The sequence below is a fragment of the Peromyscus maniculatus genome, chromosome 3, assembly GCF_049852395.1.
Source record: "Peromyscus maniculatus bairdii isolate BWxNUB_F1_BW_parent chromosome 3, HU_Pman_BW_mat_3.1, whole genome shotgun sequence".
Classification (NCBI taxonomy): Eukaryota; Metazoa; Chordata; class Mammalia; order Rodentia; family Cricetidae; genus Peromyscus; species Peromyscus maniculatus.
Genome location: NC_134854.1, coordinates 61,476,868 through 61,498,095, shown reverse-complemented (window position 1 = coordinate 61,498,095; position 21,228 = coordinate 61,476,868). Strand labels below are relative to the sequence as shown.

Here is a 21,228-nt window from a genome sequence, read left to right as displayed (position 1 = left end):
TTGCTCTGCAGACCAGGCTGGCCTTCAACTCAGAAATCCTCCTGCTTCTGCCTCCTGAGATTAAAGGAGTGAGCCACCACTGCCCGGCTAGGAAAACAATTTTTAAAAGGAAAAACAATTCTATCATCAACAAAACATTAAGTTTATCTCTTATTTTTGAGACAGGGATTTCCTAAGTAGTCAAGGCCAACCTTGACAAATTCCTGTACTCAGGTCTCAGTTTCTCAAGTGCTGGGATTACCACTATGACCTGCCTGATAGGTAATTTTAATTTTTGTCATTAAAAATAAAACTGGAGGCTGGTGATCTGGCTTGGCGCTTAAGAGAATTTGTTGTTCTTTCAGAGGATCCAGGTTTGATTCCCAGTACCCACATACCATCTCATAACGGTCTGTAACTAGTCCTCGAGGACCCAAAGCCTTCTGACTTCAGTCGGTACCAGGTACCCACATAGTGCAAGCAAAACACTAACACACATAAAACATATGCGCACCATGGCCCAAGCTGAGTGAGCGTGCATGTGCGTGTACACACACACACACACACACACACACACACACACACAATGTTAGAACTTCTAGATGGGTGGATGATATGTCTTCTAACTCTAGCACTCAGAGGCAGTGGCAGACTGTGAATTCAAAGTCAGGCCTAATTTACTTAAGAGAGTTCTAGGCCAGCCAGGGACAGATGGCGAGACCTTGTTTCACTAAATAAAATTTCTATAAATGTCTTTCTTACACTCTCCAAGTGCAAAATAGAAAATTATAGAAAGTAAATCAGTTTGTATTACTTAGGAAAATCCTATTTGGATTAATATTCTACTGTGCAACTTGTGACTATTTTGATGAAATTCTGACTATTTCTAGAGAATTAATTGGTCAAGATTTGGCCATTTAAAAGCAATGTGTTAATTCATTAGCAATAGGTTAATTTCAACCTAGTGGATTTTTTTCTTTCTTTCTTTTCTTTTTAAGGGCAGGATCTTGCTTCTTAGCTCAGCTTGCTGGCCCTGAACTACTGGTGATGTAGATGCTTCGGATGTTCAAGTGATAGTATGACCGCATACTCCACCACACCCTGACGAAATTTCTTTTTTGAGGGGGTTGATTTTAGCTTCTTAACCCAGAATATGCCGGAAATCATCACAGCAGGCAGTGGCTGATTTCATTTCTTCTAGAAACCAACCCACTGAAGAAAGGCTTCAGAGCGCCAGCCCCAAAGAGAGACCATACCTCCCCGTCCCGAGCCGGCGTTCACCTCATATGACGTGCCGCTTTTCCTTTAAAGGCCGCCCACGTGATCGCACACATGCGCACACTCCGGAGGAAACTCACGCCGTCAGGGGAGCGAGTCATTCTTCCCCCACTTTCCCTGGGGTTTCTGGCATTCCCTTCCGGAAACCGCAACCCCTCTGGAGACGTTTTCCTCATCAATTCCGTCGCGTCATCCGTTTTTATACTTTTCCGTTAGTCGCTGTCCCGGGAGTTCCCTCTCCACGGAAGGCCAAAGGGACTACAATTCCCAGGGAGCTCTGCGGCCGGTCCCCGCGCGCGCAGTGCAGGTTGGGTGCTGAGGTCCCACAGTCTTCTAGCCACGTGCAGCCCGGAGCAAGCGTACTACAGGTTCCGTGGCGCCTCGCGCGTGAGTCAGACGGGGGGGTGGGGCGAGGCTGGAGGGGCCGGGCTGGTGGCGAGCGAGCGGGCGGTGGAAGGGGGTGGGAGCGGAGGCGATGGAGGGGAGGAGTGGGGGTATGGGGGAGGGAAAGGGAAGGGAGGCGGGAGGCGGGGCCGAGTGGGAGCCGGAGCTGGAGTCGGAGCCGGCGGTTGCAGCGGAGGCGGTGATGTCGGTACAGGTTGTGTCGGCAGCGGCTACGGCCAAGGTGCCTGAGGTGGAGCTGAGGGATCTGAGCCCCTCCGAGGCGGAGCCCCAGCTGGGACTGAGCTCGGCGGCTGTGGGCGCCATGGTACCCCCGGCGGGCGGCGGGGACCCAGAGGCTCCAGCTCCGGCTCCCGTAGCGGAGCGGCCCCCGGCCCCTGGCCCGGGCTCGGGGCCCACCGCGGCTCTCAGCCCTGCGGCCGGGAAGGTGCCCCAAGCGTCGGCCATGAAGCGGAGTGACCCTCATCACCAGCACCAGCGGCATCGCGACGGCGGCGAGGCCCTGGTCAGCCCCGACGGCACGGTCACCGAGGCGCCGCGCACGGTCAAGAAGGTACTGTGGTCGGGGCTGCCTCTCGGAGAGGCGGGGAGGGCGGGCAGGGGAGCGGCGGCCCTTCGCGGCACGGCAGCACCCACTTCCACGCCCTCTAGATCGTGGAGCCGAGAGCCCTTCTTTTCCCCCCATGAACCGGCCCTCCGAGCCGCCGCCACCCGGTGCTCGGCGGCGAAGCCGAGCCTCCAGGTGCCACGGCCGTACTTCGCTACGGATAACATGGAGGTAGCGCTCTTCGCTACTACTTGGACGAGGCAGGGGGAGGAGAGGCACCTACTACTACACCCCCCGCCTTCAGCACACTCCCGCGTGTGATTTTCCGGGCTGTTCGGCGGCATAGAAAACCCTTCCCTCCAGCGATAAGGAGAGCAGGATCTTTTTCCTCGGAGAACGAGGAAGCAGTAGTTAGCGCTCACGAGAGCTCAGGCAACCCACTGAGTTGCCTGGCTTCTGTACAGAGGCTGACTTTCTGCCTCTCTGTAGCCAGCAGCTTTCCACAGGGCAGTACTGATCCCGCGTCCTTCCTTTCTAGCCCCTGCATTTCCCTGCACCGTGATTGTAGAAGGGTGATGGAGAGATGCTTCACTCTTAAGAGGTCTGCTCACCAGAATTACTAGATCATGGATGAGGAGAATGCTTATTTCATTTGTTGTGAGCAGAAAGTGTTAGGAAGAAATGCTGCTACTTTTGGGAAAGCGATCACTTGGGGCCTGTCTCAGCTGTCAGTTTTTTTGATACATAGTAACGTGTAATGATAGTACCCCATCTTATTCATGCCTTGACTGTCCTTTACCGCTCCCCCACCCCCGTTTTTTCTCCCCTTTCTCCATGTTAAGTCAGCACAGGAGGAAAAAGACAAGAGATGTGGACCATCTAAAAAGAATTATGGTTTTATTTCCTAGACACAATATGAACACAGATTTATATTTTTCTTCATTATAATGAGTGCATTTGTTCTGTCAGAACAATAAAAAGGATGTGAAGTCTACATTGGGTTTACTGTGTAGGGTTTGGGTGTATCTTGGATCCAACAAAACGTTTTGTTGGAATTACCTCATGACTTAGAGCAGATAACTTTTTCATTCTTACTTCCCAAATGTAGTGATAAATGGTGTCAGAGGCAAGACTGGAGGAATTTTAACAGTGCTTTAGGACATGCTTTGTCTGTCCTTAGCTATTTGGTGTCGTCTGTGTTAGCGTCCTTACCCCACCCTCCCACACCCCCACCCCCACACCCCCACCCCGCAATTATAGTTAAATGGAGGAATTGCAGTTAAACGAGGCAGCCTGGGCTAGGGCTGGAAGTACTTAGGTAAAAGTTAGGAAATCCAAAGCATATTTCTCACTAATTAAGATGCTTTGTAACTTTGACCATATCTTTTTCTTGTGATTATTTTTTCTAAAGTTTGTAATTCAGTTCTTTTAAGGGTAAAAATATTTAATAAATTACTTTTAGAGTGTGACATTTACACTCAGTTATAGACCTGGGTTTGAATATAGTGCTCCTTCTCCTAGTACTAACTTTTGGATAATTTGCAAATTTGATGTCACTTTTATAAAACGAGGGTACTTATTAAAAATGTGTTCTTCTCATAGAACTTGGTACCTATAATAAAATCTTAAATGATAGCTTTTATTAAAATTGATTATTTTTCTCCTTAAGGCTTAAGTATGACCCTGTGACCTTCTCTGAAATGTATACATATAGGTAATAGTTCAGTAGATTCTGTATAAAGAAGTTTTTAAAAAAAAACCACAGGCCAGCACCCTAGAGTCTGTTTTTCCTAATTCCAAATGTGCTTCTTGGACATTTTCCTTGTTGCTGAGCCACCTTTTTTCTGTTTTTTTTTTTTTTTTCAATATCAAAATCATGTTCCATGATTCTAGATTTACTCAGCAGCCTCAAGGCCATGAAGACAGGGCTGAACTTGCCTTCAATGTTAATTACACGAAAGAACTCGTAAGCAGGTGAAGTCCTGGGCAAGGATGAAGCTTATGACATAAGTGAGGACATCGCTGAGCTTAGCTTGCCTCCCTTCTTTCCTCTCCCTCTCCCTTCTCTCTCATCCTGCCCTCTTTCTCTTTCCTTGTTAGGGTCTCTCATATAGCCCAAGCTGCTTGGAACTATGTAGCTGAGGCTATCCTCTATAATCTTCCTGCCTCAGCCTCCTGAGTATGAGATTACAGCTGTGTGCCACCACCGCTGGCCTGAACTTTTCTCCATTTTTTTTAAAACAAGGTCTCAGGGACTGTAGATGTGGTTCTATTGGTAGAGTGGTAGCCTAGCAGGCAAGATGCTCCAAGTTTGATCTACAGTACCATATAAGCCAGGCATGGAGGTTCATTCCTGTAATCCCAGTACTAGGAAGGTAGAGGCAGGAAGATCAGAAGTTCAAACTCATCCTTGGCTGTATAGTGAGTTTGAGGCCAGCCAAGCAGATTGATTGGATTTGAACTAATGATTCTTCTACCTCAACTTCCTGTGTGCTGGGATCTGAAGTGTGTACCACCACATTTGGCTTGCCATTTTTGAAGAGCACAATCTTTAGTTTTCTTAATATTGAATTGACTACATTTTCTCCAAGTAGAAAATCACTCAACAAAGAACCAGTCATGTGATGTTTTGATTTGTTGAGCCTTTCTTGCTTCTTGAATTGTCTAGTTAAGTCATTCTGTCCTTGACTCCCCTCTGCTTTATTAAAATGTGTGGAGGGACTGGGTATACGAGGATTAAAATAGTTGCCTTTACCTATGTAAATGGTGACTGTTGCTTTTATTTTGTGACTACCAGACAATCCTTCTTATGTTATTTCATTTCCATTGATGTTTTCCCCTTTCCATTTGTGTATCAGTTATCAATTTTCTTGGTCCCATTACTCTGGTCAGCCATACAAGGGAAGTATGTAAGAGTCAGACTTCCCAAGTTCAGTAGTCATAAGAATGAAAATAATGGGGTGCAGGTTACCTGGCCACATTTTACCTTTGGCACCTGCCTTCATCCTGTAACTTGTGGTACTCCATAGGCCAGATCTTGTCATTGTGGTTATGATATATCTGTTTTTAAGGTTCTCTTTCATAAGGGAACTCAGCAAACATCTCTGAAGTAGTAATTTATAAAATGGGAAAATAAGTTCCACTATGAGTGAATGTAACAGCAGTTAAGAGCATTTCTTCCATGTGTTCTTAGAAATGGGTGCTAGCACAGTAGAGAAAACAAGGCAGAAAGGATTTCTGAGAAGTTAAAACTTCCTGACAAGAAGACTCCCAGCCTTAAGAACCTCAGCTAGTGTGAGCTTACGTTACTATCAGTAATGACCATGTTCAGACAGACTCCATGTTTTTCTTGGCAAACATATCTGCATTGTACTTGCTTTGTTGCTGTCAGGAGAGAATGAGTTGAGCCATGTTAGCGCTTTCTTGCCCTGAATTGTTAAGCCCTCCATTCAGTTAATTATAGATTACTGAAATTGAGTGTTTTGGATAGAGGCATGGGAATGTGAGAACAGTGTGACTCCCTTGCCAGTTAGAAAAGTACAGCCTGGCAAAATGTTCAGTAAGGCAATTGGCAGTTGGACCCTAATAATAGTTACCATTAATTGGCCTTTTATGTGCCAGGAATTGTCATAGGTATTTCTGTAATCCTGACAAGAACATTATGAAATGTAGATGGCATTATCTCAGTTTTACTGATGAGGAAATGTGGTTCAGAGAGGCTTAGTGCCTTGCCCAAGGTTATACATCTAAAAAGTGGCAGAGGTAATATTTAAACCTATGTCTGTCTGCATAGCCCATGCCTTTTTCATTGTGCCACACAGACTCTTTCTGAGCTCTTAGATGTTGGCCTCTGGTCTTCACCCAAAAGTCTGTAGATTTCTGAGTAACCTCTAAGGTGTGTCTGTCTGGCTAAGGCTTAGGTCACAAAGTGAGGAGAGTGAGTCAGGCTTCAGGAAGAGGATGGGAGAAAACTATACGAATGTAGAACCTCAAAGAATTGTAAAGTTAGAGGATATGAAGAACATTTAATAAAGGGAAGCATTTTTAACATCAGTGATATTAGCCTCCTATTTGTAATAAACTTGTAACCTGATAATGTATCCCCCACTCCCTTCTTTTTGAGTCAGGGACTTATAGTTTATCCTAGGTTGGCCTTTTTAGCTCCATGTGCCACCCAGGTTAGCCTCAAACTCCTTCTATTTCTACCTCCTGTGATTATAAGCATGTGCCATCATGCCTGGCTTTATCTTTATCTTTAAAGTTATGAATCTGGTGACCTGAAGAAAAGGTTCCTTTCTGTTGATCCAACAATTTTCTTCTGTTCTTTAAGTCCCTCCACTATGAATCAGTCTTTGATTAAAACTTTTGGGAATTAGAAAGGGAAGTATACTGTTAGGTAATTTTTTAAAATTATTTTTATGTGTATAGGTGTTTTGCCTACATGTATGTCTGTGTACCACTTGTGTGCCTGGTGCTGAAGGAGACCAGCGCAGGGCTGTAGACTGCCTGGAGCTGGAGTTACAGCTGGTCTAGTGAACCACCCTGTGGGTGCTGGGAATTGAAGCCAGGTCCTCTGGAAAGCAGCCAGTGCACTTGACCACTGAGCCATCTCCCCAGGCCCCTTGTTAGGTGGTCTTACTTTATACTAGGCCTTGTACTTACAGCTTCATGAGTACTATTTTACTTAATCCTTTTAAGAGCTCTTAAAGATAGTACTCTCCTTGTTTTATTGAGGAAACAGAAATTAAGACATTTGTCTCAAAGTTACCCAGCCATGTATTAGAGTGAGAAGAAACCTAATTTATTTGACTGTGGAGACCAAATTGTGTATGTTTTCAATTGCAGGCAATTGCTCTAGATCGAAATACCAGTTGTGTGTTCCATGCCTTGAGGAGGACATCTAGAAAAAAGTTTTCAGTTAATTGAAGAAATTAACAAATACAAATAATAGTCTACTTTTTCTTAATGAGAAAGAGGGAAATGATCTTTATTCAGAGTCTTTGTTGAGTTGAATTTCTAAGTATTATTCTTCTGTTTTCATGGTAGGGCTTTTAAAAATTAGTGTATTGTGTATGTGCGTGCGTGCGTGCGTGCGTGCGTGCGTGCGTGCGTGCGTGCGTGCGTGTGTGTGTGTGTGTGTGTGTGTATTAGAGGAGGGGGGCAATGTATGTACAGTGGGATTCAAATAGAGGTCAGAGGTCAACCTTATGGAAATGGATCTCTCCTTCCTCTTTTATGTGAATTCTAGATATCAAATTCAGGTTACCAGGCTTGCACAGTAAGTGACTTTACCTGCTGAGCTATATCATTGGCCCTTCAAAAATTTTTAATTAATTACTTTAAAAATAAAAAAAAAAATCTTATGTAAATGGGTGAGTGCCTGTATGTTTGTATGTTTAGTATGTGCCTGCTGGTACCTACAGAAGCCAGAAGAGGGAGTCAAATTCTGGAACTGGATGGAGTTACAGGGTGTTTTGAGTCACCATGTGGGTGCTGGGAATTGAACTTGAGTCTTCTGTAAGAGCAGGACAGGCTCTTAACTATTGAGCCATCTCTCTAGCCTTCTCTAATTAATTTATTTTTAAGACAAGCCTCCTTTATGTAGCCTGCTGGCCTTAAACCTGCGGTCACCCTGCTTTAGCCTTCCCAAGCACATGGGTTAGAGGCATTATGCCTGCCTGCCTTGTAGTTCTTACTAAATACTCAGAGAGGGACGGCTGAGATGGCTTGGAGGAGAACCATCTTGGTGGTTACCTAGATCCCTCACCCTGTCCTATGTTCATGTAGCAGGGGACCTAAAAGTCACTTATCCAATGGACAGTTTCAGTCAGCCTGATAAAATTTTTACAAAATTTGTAGGAGCTTTTTTATAGTCTTCATGATTATGACTAGAAACTTGGTGAGAAACAAAGGAGAAAGTTTCTTCTGTCAGTTTCTAGTTCTAAATTTCCTATTTTAAGTTTTTATTGCATATATATTTTATGTGTATACACATGTGCATTTGTGCATGTGTGGAGTTGGCTCATAATGTGCATTCTTGGATCAAACGCAGGTGTCAAAGGTGGCAAATGCCTCTAATCATTGAGCCATCTTGCTGGTCCCTGGAAAATTAGCTTCGGTTAAATAGCTTAAGACATGCATATTTTTCTTCCTCTTCCACAGCTATATTCTGAACAATTAGCTATTTTCTTTTCTCTTGTACACTTGTATTAATAGCTGGTGATTTTTAAATGTTGTTTTCATGGCTTCATCAATCAGAACTGTCAGTTTTGGGCACTGAGTTCTTAGAACCCATGTAAACAAGGGGGCTAGAGTACTAGTTTTGTACTCTCCTAGAGAGCTAGAGTTGTTCTGTTATAGACCTTCCTTAACACCTTCCAGAATACTGCAGATCGGAGACTAAGCCTGGCTTCTCTAGATAATCACCTCCAGTGCTCCAATGTGGCCCTTTTGATTACTTTAGAAGATGTAAGGACCAGCAAGACAGCTCAGCAGGGAAAGGCTTCTGCCATCAAGCCTGCTGACCTGAACCCACATGCCTGGGAACTCACATGATGAAAGAGAGAACTCCCTAAAGTTATCCTTTGACTTCCACATGAATCAATCCCCCCAACACACACACACACACACACACACACACACACACACATCAGTCAATAAATGTAATTCTAAAAGTTAAAGGAAAAAGAAAAATCTTAAATATTAAAAAAAGATTTAATAGTGTTCTTGGAAATTCCCTTCTCAGTCTTTGTGATGCTTACAGTGTCTATAATTTACTCAGTACATACTCCATGCCAGACGTCTGTCTTATCTATTAATCCTCATAACAACTTTATCAGATGAGTAGCATTATCTTTATTCTACAGATGAGAAAATACAGGCTTAAAGAGAGTAATTAACATGCCTGAGGCTTTGCCAATCTGTGATGCCTTTGGGATCAGTGAGATGAAACATTACCCATAGCAACAGTGGGAGGCTTTGTCACAATGCCAACCCCCTACTGCTCTGACCAAACTCCCATGTGATGTCTGCGTGAGCTGCTGCTAAGACTGCTCTGTGTAACCCTTTGGACATTAGCATCTCTCCTGTTACTGGAGGCGGCAGAAATCACCATGCATCTTCACATCTTTGTTTACTTTGGTCACCTATCATCCGTCTTAGTACTCAGCTGGTTTATCACTGCCTTCATCCTTTCAGCTAACTCAATTCCCCAAGCCTTTCTAGTTTATTTTCTCAACATTCCATTATCAGCAAATCCCCATGTAGCATCAGCCTTTGGGCAGCAAGATCAAGTCACGGGGTGACAGTGGCAGTGCTGTTGGTGTTGGCACATGGTGTCCAGAGCTCTGACATGTAAATCAAGGGGCAGCATCTCTTGCTTGCCACTGTCACTTGTAATGTCTTGGCCAAACCAATTTTATGACTTTTTTAGCTGTGTATCCTTGAAACAGGTTTTCCACCCTGGAAGCTGTTTCATAGTCTTTCTGTAAATTCCTTTCCTGTTTATTTCAGTCCAAATTGACTTCTAGTGCTTGTGAAACTGAGTAATGTACTGGTTGTACTAACCTTCTACCTTCTTAGTTGCCTGAACCCATGGAGCTGAAAGTTGTTGGAGAAAATCTGAAAGCTAGACAGATGAGGGCCAGGATGAATTTGTAATCAGCAGCCTTGTGAGAAGTCAGCATTGTCTAGCACTATTATGCATGTCTCTATCAAGTTCACCTTCCCATTGCAAATGACTATTTCATACTGTATTTCTCCTCTGCCGTGTGCTCTTCTATTTAGACCAGGTAGAGGCTTTCCTTTCATTACAAAAACAGAAGACCCCACATGGAACTTCTCTGTACTTCCTGTCTACAAACCTTTGTGGACCTGGGACTTGTCCTTTTCTTCCTACTGTCACGGTAGAGGAAATGTCCTCATTCTGTCAAAGACAAATCCCTCCGCAGGTGCTTTAATCATAGTTCTCTCAGTAGTGTTAGAGTAGTCCTCTGGTTAGTTCCTCTTTCTCCAGGCGTTTTGTCACTCAACCTTCACTTCAACCTGCCAACTTCCTTTGTGTCTCTCAGAACCCAGCTTCGTAAAGGACTTTTTGTGTGTATACATTTTTTGTTTGTTTGTTTTTCGAGACAGGGTTTCTCTGTGTAGTCCTGGCTGTCCTGGATCTTACTCTGTAGACCAGGCTAGTCTCAAGCTCACAGAGATCCGCCTGGCTCTGCCTCCTGAGTGCTGGATTACAGGCGTACCACCGGCTGTGTGCATACATTTTTGATCCTTATGAACTCCTTATCCCATCCTAATATTCTGACTGAAAGAAAACTTAGTGCAGTGTCCATTAGATTGGGAAATGGCATTTTGTTTTTCAGCCCTCATCTTACTAGACTTTTTGGCAGCATTTGGTAGTTTCTTATGAAACAAGTCGCTCCTTAGGCTTCTCTGACACTGTTCTTTTGTTGCTTTGTGCTTTGGAGGCAGGGTCTTATGTAGCCTAGCACTTGTCACAGAGCTAAGGCTGGCCTTGAGCTTCTGATTATCCTGCCTCCTGCCTTGACCTTCCTAGTACTGGGTTAGGTGTGCACCACCGCACCCAGTTTTATGATACTGTTTTTTCTTTATTAGTTTTCATTTAATTTTTGTGGCTGCACCTCATTCTTTGTTGATACTTCCTCCTTGGTTTTGGGACTTCTGTTCTATTGATTGGATTTCTCCCCTTGTTACCCACATCATTCTTTGTGTCTAGAAACTCCCTTTGTGTTCCTTTAGCTAAGACTCCTCTTCTGAATGCCAGTCTTAGGTTTATACAACTGCCAGTTTGCAATCAAGCTCAATGGTTTTGTGTCGAAAACTGAATTTTGTTTATTTCTTTTATATTTATTGTATATGTATGAATGCGTTGCCTGCATGTATGTACGTGTACCATGTGCTTGCCTGGTGCCCATGGAGGCCAGAAAAGGGCATTGGATCCCTTGGGATTGAATCTGGGACTTCTACAAGAGCAAGTGCTTTTAACTGATGAGCCACTTCTTTGGCTCCCTAAAACTGATTTTTGCTAATTCCCCCAATTTTTTTTTTTTTTTTTGTTTTTTGGTTTTTTTGAGACAAGGTTTCTCTGTGTAGTTTTGGTCCCTGTCCTGGATCTCGCTCTGTAGACCAGGCTGGGCTTGAACTCACAGAGATCCGTCTGGCTCTGCCTCCCCAGTGTTGGGATTAAAGGTGTGTGCTACCACCACCTGGCTCCTAAAATGTTTTATTCTTAACCTTTTTCTTCCAATTAAATAGAACTTCCATTATTTTCCCTTAACTTGTTCGTTTTTTTGGGTTTTTTTTGTGCTAGGAGTTGAATCCAGGGCCTTGTACACACTCTACCGTTGTACACTCTACACTCTACACTCCTGCCTCTCACAAACAAATGCTTTTAATTATCCAACTGAAACTTGAATATATTCTTGTAAAAATAATTCAATTTAATAAACAGAAATCCTTCATTAGCCCCAACCATTCTCATCTCTTCCCCAGAGATGACCTCTGCTCTCTTTTGTCTTTCTAGACTTTCCTATGAATTTACATGCAATTTGTATATAAAAACTTGTACATAAGTAAAAGTACACTGTATGTACAATGTTTCTCAGGTTCTTCTTCAAAACTTTAATATTGTTTTGAAATTCTTTTTATATCAATGCATATAGATATATCTTTTTTTTTTTTTTTTTGAGACAGGGTTTCTCTGTGTAGTTTTGCGCCTTTCCTGGAACTCACTCTGTAGACCAGGCTGGCCTCGAACTCACAGAGATCCGCCTGCCTCTGCCTCCCGAGTGCTGGGATTAAAGGCATGCGCCACCACCGTGCTGTGGGATGTTCTGTATGTCCTGTGGGAGCCCTTCTTGGGTTCTTTGTGGCGTTACCCAGCAGGTCCGCATAGAGGATGATTAGGACCATGGGCCTGAGTGCAGGTGTCTGAGATGGTCTGCACTTGGCTGTGCTGGGGGATGGTCTGTATGTCAAGTTGTTCTGATTGATCAATAAATAAAACCTGATCGGCTGTGGCTAGGCAGGAAGGATAGGCGACACTAACAGAGAGGAGAAATAAAAGGACAGGAAGGCAGAAGGACTGGCTGCAGCCGCCGCCATGACCAGCAGCATGTGAAGATGCCGGTAAGCCACCAGCCACGTGGCAAGGTACAGATTTATGGAAATGGACTAATTTAAGCTATAAGCGCACAGTTAGCAAGAAGCCTGCCACGGCCATACAGTTTGTAAGCAATATAAGTCTCTATGTTTACTTGGTTGGGTCTGAGCGGCTGTGGGACTGGCGGGTGACAAAGATTTGTCCTGACTGTGGGCAAGGCAGAAAACTCGAGCAACACCACCGCCCGGCCCTTATTTTTATTTTTTAAAGATAGGATATTACTATGTAGCCCAGGTTTACCTAAAACTGGTGATAATCCGTGGTTGTGTCTTTTTTTTCCTTTAATTTGTAAAGATTTATTTTTATTTTATGTGCATGGGTGTTTTGCCTCTGTGTATGTCTGAACCACATGTATGTAATGCCTAGTGAGGCCAGAAGAGGGCATCAGATCCTCTGGCCCTGGAATTTAGGTGGCTGTGAGCTACCAGGAGGGTACCAGAAACTGAACTGGGGTCCTGTGCTAAAGCAGCCAATACTCTTCACAGCCGAGCCATCTCTCCAGTGTCCCCGCCCCCATTCCTTTTAATTGCTGAGTTGATGTTTATTAAAGCATTCTTCTGGTGCATACTTTTAACCTTTTTCTCTTTTTTAAGAAAATTATTTTATGTGTATGAATATTTTGCTGGTATTTGTTGGTGTGCCACATGCACACATGGTGCCCTCAAAGGTCAGAACAAGACAGTGGATCCCCTGGAACTGGACTGTAGTTTTTGACAGTTGTGAATTGTCATGTGTGTACTGGGAATCCTCTGCAAGAACAAGTGCTTTTAACTACTGAGCCATCTTTCCTAGTTCCCTTTTTCTCTTTCTTGATAAATAGTCTTGTAGTACTTATATGTATGCATTCTCTTGTGCTCATGTAGAAATGTTTCTCTAGGATAGTTATCTAAGAGGAAAATTTGGAGGTCAAAATACCTTTTGAGGGGTAGAGGGTTCAAAAATAATCTACTGTGTAGTCCATGGTGGTCTTATCTTCCTGCCTCAGCCTCCTGAGTACTAAGATTGTACATGTACATCACTGTGCCTTGCTAAGTAGTCATATCTCAGTGTATTGCAACGTGTAAAGGTTCAAAATATAAATACCATTGTTACATATTTGCTAACTCTAACAAGACAACCCTTCCCATCTGTCTTGACCAATACTACATTTTTTTTAAAAAAATAAAATTGATGGGAAGAACTCTTACTGCTTATTGACTTACAGTCTTCTCTTGTAGTAAGGCTGAGAATATTTCCAGGCATATATTGATAGTTTGAATTCCCTTATTACTGCTTATTTATAATCACTAATAAAGTATTTATGGAGTGAGGGACTACTATATGCCAGGTCCTGGGGATGCAGCAGTGAATAAAATGGGTAAAAATCTCTATACTTCCAGTGGATGGTCCTTTTTATTCTTTAAATATTTGGGATATTTACTTCTGTATATGCTGCAAATATTTTTTCTATTATTTTTTTGTGTGGTGTTGGGGATCAGACGTGTTAGGCAAGTGTTCTACTGCTGTACCTGGGGTGCTAAGCCCCCAATATCCCTCTTTTGTTTCTCATTAACTTGTAACTATAGTTTTCACCTGGCTTAAACATTTTATGTCTTACTGGCCTTTTCCATGTTGATAAACAGATTCTATGTTTTCATGATTGTGCCTGTTATATTTTGGTTTCTAGTCCATCTAAAACTTTTGTTTATAATATATATAGGTCAAGTACTATTTGTAATACAAGATGACATTATTTGTTCCCAAATAAAATGTCCTTTTTACCTACTTTTAGTTGGTTCTGGTTGTTTCTTTCCCTTTAACTTATCTTTCTTAACTGGACATTTATTTGATTGTTTTTTGAACCAATCTCATATAATTGGGGGCTTCAAACGTGCTGTGCAACCAAGCTGCTTTGAAGTCCTGATCATCCTGCCTCTGCCTCCAAGTACTGCGGCCATAACGAGCTAGCACACACACAGCCTTTTTCCTTATCTTCTAGCTGTATATATACAAGTAGTGACTAAAGAGCATACATTTTTAATAATTCAGAATGACAGGAAAGTTAACATCCTATTGTTAGTAACTGAGGGCTTATAATGAGTTACTCGTAAGAACACTGGGTATTTTAGCAAATACTTGTTTGATATAGTTTACTTTTTCTTCTTTTACATTTTATTTATTAGATTTATTCATTTTACTTTTTATGTGAGTGTTTTGCCTCTATATTTGTATGTGCATCACATGCATGTTAGTGCTCACAGAGGTCAGAAGATGGCATTAGATCTTCTGGAACTGGAGTTATGGATGGTTGTAAACCATCATGTAGGTGCTGGGAATCGAACCCAGGTCCTCTACAAGAGCAGCAAGTGCTCTTAACCTCAGAGCCATCTTTCCAGCCCCATAGTTTAAGTTTTGGTAAAAATTGGAGCCTCAGTGGTCATCCTCAGGGAGACTCATCTTCTAATAGTTTTTTACTAAGTTGGAAGAACGTATCCCTGTATGGTCTTTTCCAAAACATTTGATTTTTTTTTAAGGCATTACCACAGGATTTGAGTATGTGTAATAAAATTGTAGGAAAAACTTTTGATTTTTCCCTGGTTAAGTGGTAGTGTGTGTCTCTACCTTTTGAGGTTGACATTATGTGCTCCAGGTTTAAAGAGGGGCTTCTTTTCCTAGAATGTAAATAAAGATTTTTCTTCAACAAATCTGTATTAACTAAAACCTAATGAGCTCAAGGCTACTTTATGCTTTGGGAGACAGAAGTAGAGTAGGAATTTTTACTACATTAATTCACACTCTTTATAGAAATAAAGGACAGTGTGGTGGCTCAAGTCTATAATCTCAACACTTGGAAGGATGAGGCAGGAGGATGGCTGTAAGTTCGAGGCCAGCCTGAGTTACAGAGGAGTTTTGGTTCAATCTGGGATAAGGCTCTGTATACAGGACTTGGGATAAAGGTCTTGTACCATGTGTGTGGCTTACTTGGGCTGTATTATAAGTAACTCTTGCTTCTCTAATACACTGTGAGCTTCTTTGTGTAAACCCATTTATTTATTGTGTGCCAAGCACTGCTTAGCTTTGGAGTGATAAAATCAGCAAGTTGCGGTTCTTGCCCTAGAAAAGAGGATAGGAAATGTAGATAGGGAAATAAGTAAATATAATTTAGTTTGACATGGGCAATAATGAAAGCAGGAATTGTAGTTTGAGTAGGTTAGTTTTGAAATTGAGATATATCACTCCAGAAAGCTAGTTGGTTTCACAATGTAGTTGAACCTTTTTGATGTTTTCTTGTTCTAGCTTTAAAAGCCCAAAAATTCATACACTGTATATTTGCAAGCTTTTTGCCTTTTAGGACTTGTTCATGAAAACCAAATTTACATAAGGCTTATTTAAAATAAGCTGGTAACTTCTACTTTATGATTAGATTCTGAATTGATCTGAAACTTAGGTAAGTCAGGGGTACTCTGGAAAAATCTATATGGGATGTCTAGTTATAGTCAAAGACAGTTTTTAAAGTTTGGAGTAGTTAGGATGGATCCCTGCTGCTCAACTGAATTTTGCTCTTCAAACAGGCAAGTCTGTTTTATACCAGTGAGCAAGTGCCAGAATCTCAGTTTGTTACTCATTGTTGACTTCATATTTCTCTTTTATGAAACTTTTAGAGGGGCAAGAAAAACCATTTTAGAGTTTTGAGGAAGGGTGGGAAATAGTGAGACTTGTAATAGAACATTTTATAGACACAAGTCGTAGAAATACACAGGCTTGGGTACACAAAAAGATGAGATCCAGAGAGAAATGGATACACAGACTAACAGACAGTCACATTTGCATTTTCCATGTGTGCATATATAAGAACCCTCTGCTGGATCAATTCTCTGACAGAAACCCATGTATCTCCACAGAGTCTCCTGTATATACTAACAGAGACCTCACCCACACACACCCGCATACACACCCTGATTCCTGCCCTTTGACACCAATAGGTAATGCTTAAAACAGATTTTATGGAACTTCACTAGTGTTCTCCACAGTTATTTTGAGAAGGAACAAATATTCTCTCTAAGGTGCTTTTAACTGAGCCAGAAATGAAACAAAAACAGAAGGGCTGCCTGTGGGTCTGTAGAACAGTGAATTCGACAGAGCCAATTTTCTTTGAATTCCTGTCTCTAGAACTGCTTGTTCCTGGGTATCATTTTCAGTTTGAAGTACTCATGCTTGCTTTTTCTCTCTCTCTCAGGAGCTTGCATCCTAGGTTGCTGGTTAAGCAGAGTTTCAAGCTCAGTTTCCCTTGGTGCTCATTAACATACATCCATGGTGCTGACTGAGTCACATAAACCCACCTGGGATTGGAAGCTTCACATTGCAGCTGTGTGAAGGAACTTGCACTGAGTTCTCTACGGGTGTGTAATTCTCTTACCATGGTGGGTTGTTCATGGTGTGCATAGTGCATATGCAGTAGGTGTGCATGAAATTCAAGAGTAACCGAGGGAGGCAGATTGTGCTGGTTCATGTCTGTAATCAATGAAAGGTAGATGCAGGAGGATCAGCATAGTTCATGGTCATCCTCATCTATGGAGCCAATTCCAGGCCAGCCTGGGCTATAGAAAACCAGGTCAGCCTGGGCTATAGAAAACCCTGTTCAAAACGACAGACAGCAGAAGTGAAGGTCATTAATATTAAACAACATTTCGACTGCTCTGGTGTGTGGGAGTGGCACATTGCATTGCGATGATTACGCTGGGCCTGATCAGTAATTCCAGCTATGAGGTGGCCAGGCAGGAGGATCAGAAATTCCAGGCCTGCCTGTCCTGTAGAGGATGGTATTGATTGACAGATAGCTGGTAGGTACATAGCTAGATTTTGTTATTGGTATCTCTGGCAGCATTTTGTGGGAAGTATTTTACTTGTAAAAAGGAAGCTTTTTGTGTGTAACTACTTTTACATCTATAAGTTTTCTATCACACTGAGGTTGTTAGATGGTAGGGAGATTAATTGAATAGAATAATTTTACAAATACAGCTTCTAAAACCAGGTATTTTTTTTTATTGCTGCTTGATATAGGGATATTCATTTGACCAAACGTCCATTTACAATTTTATATTTAAATTTGGAGAAAATTTTACTTAATGTCTTTTATTTATTATTTATTTATTTTTCAGACAGGGTCTCTTATAGTCCAAGTTAGCCTTGAACTAGCTGAAGATGACTTTGAACTCATTATCATTTTGTCTCTTAATTCTAAGTGCTAGAATTACAGGTGTATGCCACCACATGGGCATAAATTTTTCTTTAGATTAAAACAATTTTGGTAGTGGAGCTAACATCTAGAACCTCACACATACTAAGCATATACTATACCATATATGTCCTAGCCTTTGATTACCTTTGTTTTCTCAAGACAGGGTTTCTCTGTGGAGCTTTGGCTGTCCTCAGACTCACTCTGTAGAGCAGGCTGGCCTCGAACTCACAGAGATCTACCTGCCTCTTCCTCCAGAGTGCTGGGATTAAAGGTGTGCACCACCACCCAGTTTGGTTAGCTTTTTTTTTTTTCAAATTTATTATTTTTATTTTATGTACATTGGTGTTTTGCCTGCATGTATGCTTGCTCATACATGTCAAATCCCCTGGAATTGGAATTACAGGAAGTTGTGAGCTGCCATGTGGGTGCTGGGAATTGAACCTTAGTCCTCTGGAAGAGCAGTCAGTGCTATTAATCACTGAACCTTCTCTCCAGCCCTTTGTTAGCTTTTTTTTCTTCCTTCAAGACACAGTTTCTCTGTGTGGCTTTGCGCCTTTCCTGGAACTCGCTTTGTAGACCAGGCTGGCCTTGAACTCACAGAGATCCGCCTGGTTCTGCCTCCCGAGTGCTGGGATTAAAGGCGTGCGCCACCACTGCCTGGCCCTTGGTTAGTTTTTAAAGAAGTAGAATATTATAAATAAAATTGAAGACCCTTTTGTTTTCTGTTAACGTTCCTTTATCTCTTTTTACATCCCCATTAGAAACAAAGACTATGCCAGGCGGTGGTGGTGCACGCCTTTAATCCCAGCACTCGGGAGGCAGAGCCAGGTGGTTCTTTGTGATTTCTAGGCCAGCCTGGTCTACAGAGTGAGATCCAGGACAGGTACCAAAACTACACAGAGAAACCCTGTCTCGAAAAACAAAACAAAACAAAAAAAGAAACAAAGATTACTGTTAGCTAACCTTTTCTGTTGGTGAATTGTTGCTGTAGTTGTTTAAAAATTGCAATTGTATATTGTTTATAAGTTTTATATAAATATATTAAAGATACTCTTCTGCAGCCTACATCTTTCACTCAATTTTATGTGGTTTTGTAGTCAGATCAAGGGATAGAACCACAAGGACATCCAAATTGGAAAAGAGGAAGCAAAATTCTCCTTGTTTGCAGATGGCATGATCTTATATAGAAAAACCTAAGAATTCCTCCAGAGAACTATTGGAACTTGATTAGTGAATTTGTGAGGCTTCAGAATGTAAAATCAACATAAAGTAACCAGTAGCATTTCTGTATCTGAACAGAGAGCTATCTGAAAAGGCAGCCAAGACAGGAATCCAATTTAGAGTAGAAAAAAGTCTAAGAATAAATTTAAGGAGGTGAAAGAACTCTCACTATTAAACACTAATGAAAGAAATCGAAAAAGACATCCAAAAGATGAAAAAGTCACATGTTCATAGATTTAAGGAGTAAATATTGTTAAAATATTTATGTCATCCAAAGTTATCTGGAAAAAAATCAAGCAAAACCAAAGTGGTCTGTGGATTGTATAGTCTCTATAAAATGCCAAGGATATTCACAGATACAGGGAAAAAATCCTTGTAAAATCTATATGGAATCAGAAATACTATGAACAGACAAAGGACTAGGTGGAAAGAATGAAGCTAGAATTATTATAATATAATAGAATATACTACAAAGTTACAGTAGCCCAAACAGTATTGTACTGGTGTACAAAAAAGGCACAAGACCAGTGAAACAGGACAGAGAAACCAGAAATAAACCTGTTATGTGTACAGCTAATTGGTATTTCAACAAAGGCACCATGAGTATTTATTGGAGAAAGGACAGTCTACAACAGTAAATGGTGCTGAAGAAAGTGGATGCCTGTATCTGGAAAAATGAAATGGGACTTTTAACACTTAATATGTGCAAAAGTCACCTTAAATATAAGGCTTAAAACTATGAATCTACTAGAAGAAAACATAGCAAGTATTTCAGACCTTGGTGTGGCCAAAGATTTTGCATGACTCCAAAAGCTAGGCAACGGAAAAAGCAAAAATTAACAAGTAGGGTCTTCAGACTAAAAATTTTCTCCATGACAATGAAAACTGTCAACAAAGATAAGGGCCCGTAGAATGGAAGAAACTTTGCAGATGATCCATCCAACAGGAATTAATATCTGTAATTTATAAGAAATTCAGACAACAGTGAAAAATAACCTAAAGAACAGACAAACAAAATCTGAATAGACAGTTCTCATAAGGTCCTTATGTGGTCAAGAAGTGTACGGAAAGAAGGCTCAGTGTCATTGATGAGAGAAATGCAAATCATGAGGTCCCTTCTCACCTTAGTTGGAATGGTTGTTATTAAAGGATAGAGTAGTAACAGTGCTGGTGCTGATATGAAGAGAGGAAACGCATGCAGTGTTGATGGGAATGTAAACTAGCACAGTCATTAGGGACAATAATAAGGAGTTTCCTCAAAAACTAAAAATAGGACCAGATTTGATCAAGTAATCCAGTACTGGACATACATATCCAGAGCAAATGAAGTCAATGTGTCAGAGATATCTGCAGTCTCATGTTTATTGCAGCACTATTCACAATGGTCAAGATAGAGTTAATTAAAGTGTCTATCAATGGGTAAATTGATAAACTGATATATATGCATACTGTATTCTATGATATGTACAATGTTAACTACACAAAAATGATATCCTGTTACTTATGGCAACATTGATAGAATTGGAGGATCTTATATTAAAAGGGAAACAAACTGTTGCTAGAGTTTTCCGCCTTGCCCACAGTCAGGACAAATCTCTGTCACCCGCCAGTCCCACAGCCGCTCAGACCCAACCTAGTAAACACAGAGACTTATATTGCTTACAAACTGTATGGCCGTGGCAGGCTTCTTGCTAACTGTTCTTTTATCTTAAATTAATCCATTTCCATAAATCTATACCTTGCCACGTGGCTGGTGGCTTCCCGGTGACTTCACATGCTGCTGGTCATGGCGGCGGCTGCAGCGTCTCTCTCTGCCTTCCTGTTCTTTTATTTCTCCTCTGTTAGTCCCGCCTATACTTCCTGCCTAGCCACAGCCGATCAGGTTTTATTTATTGATCAATCAGAACAACTTGACATACAGACCATCCCCCAGCACAGCCAAGTGCAGACCATCTCAGACACCTGCACTCAGGCCCATGGTCCTAATCATCCTCTATGCGGACCTGCTGGGTAACGCCACAAAGAACCCAAGAAGGGCTCCCACAGGACATACAGAACATCCCACAGCAACAAACAGGCACAAAAAGAAAAATACTGTATGTTCTCACATGTGAAAGCTAACACTGTTGATCTTATTGAGAGTGGTGGTCCATGTCTGTAATCTCAGCATATGGGTGGTAGAGATCAGAACATCTTGAGTTCTAGTCCAACTCATGCTATACCATGAGACCCTATCTCAGGAAAACCGAGGGCTGGAGATGTTGCTTGGTGTAGAGTGCTTGCCTAGGATATGCAAGGCCCTGGGCTCAATCCTGGAAAAAAAAAAGAAGTTGATAGAAGTGGAGAAGAGTGCTGACATAGGCAGGAGGGATGGTGGTTAATGGCTACAGAGGTCTA

The 21,228-nt window shown here is 41.8% G+C and overlaps 1 protein-coding gene and 1 long non-coding RNA gene across 3 annotated transcripts in view; both read left to right on the top strand.

The window, feature by feature from the left end:
- The first annotated feature begins 1,777 nt into the window (after positions 1-1,777).
- Positions 1,778-21,228, top strand: part of Ahcyl2 (adenosylhomocysteinase like 2) — a 168,674-nt gene continuing 149,223 nt past the window's right edge. For both annotated transcript variants that reach the window (XM_006979401.4, XM_015998067.3), the window contains exon 1: positions 1,778-2,212. In XM_006979401.4, the coding sequence (XP_006979463.1) occupies positions 1,844-2,212 (369 nt within the window). In that variant the 5' untranslated portion in view covers positions 1,778-1,843. The remainder of the gene's footprint in view (positions 2,213-21,228) is intronic.
- LOC143272319 (uncharacterized) overlaps positions 2,224-21,228 on the top strand; it is a 60,123-nt gene continuing 41,118 nt past the window's right edge. The window contains exon 1 of the long non-coding RNA XR_013049785.1: positions 2,224-21,228. This exon is cut by the window's right edge and continues 17,124 nt beyond it. This is a non-coding gene — a long non-coding RNA (uncharacterized LOC143272319).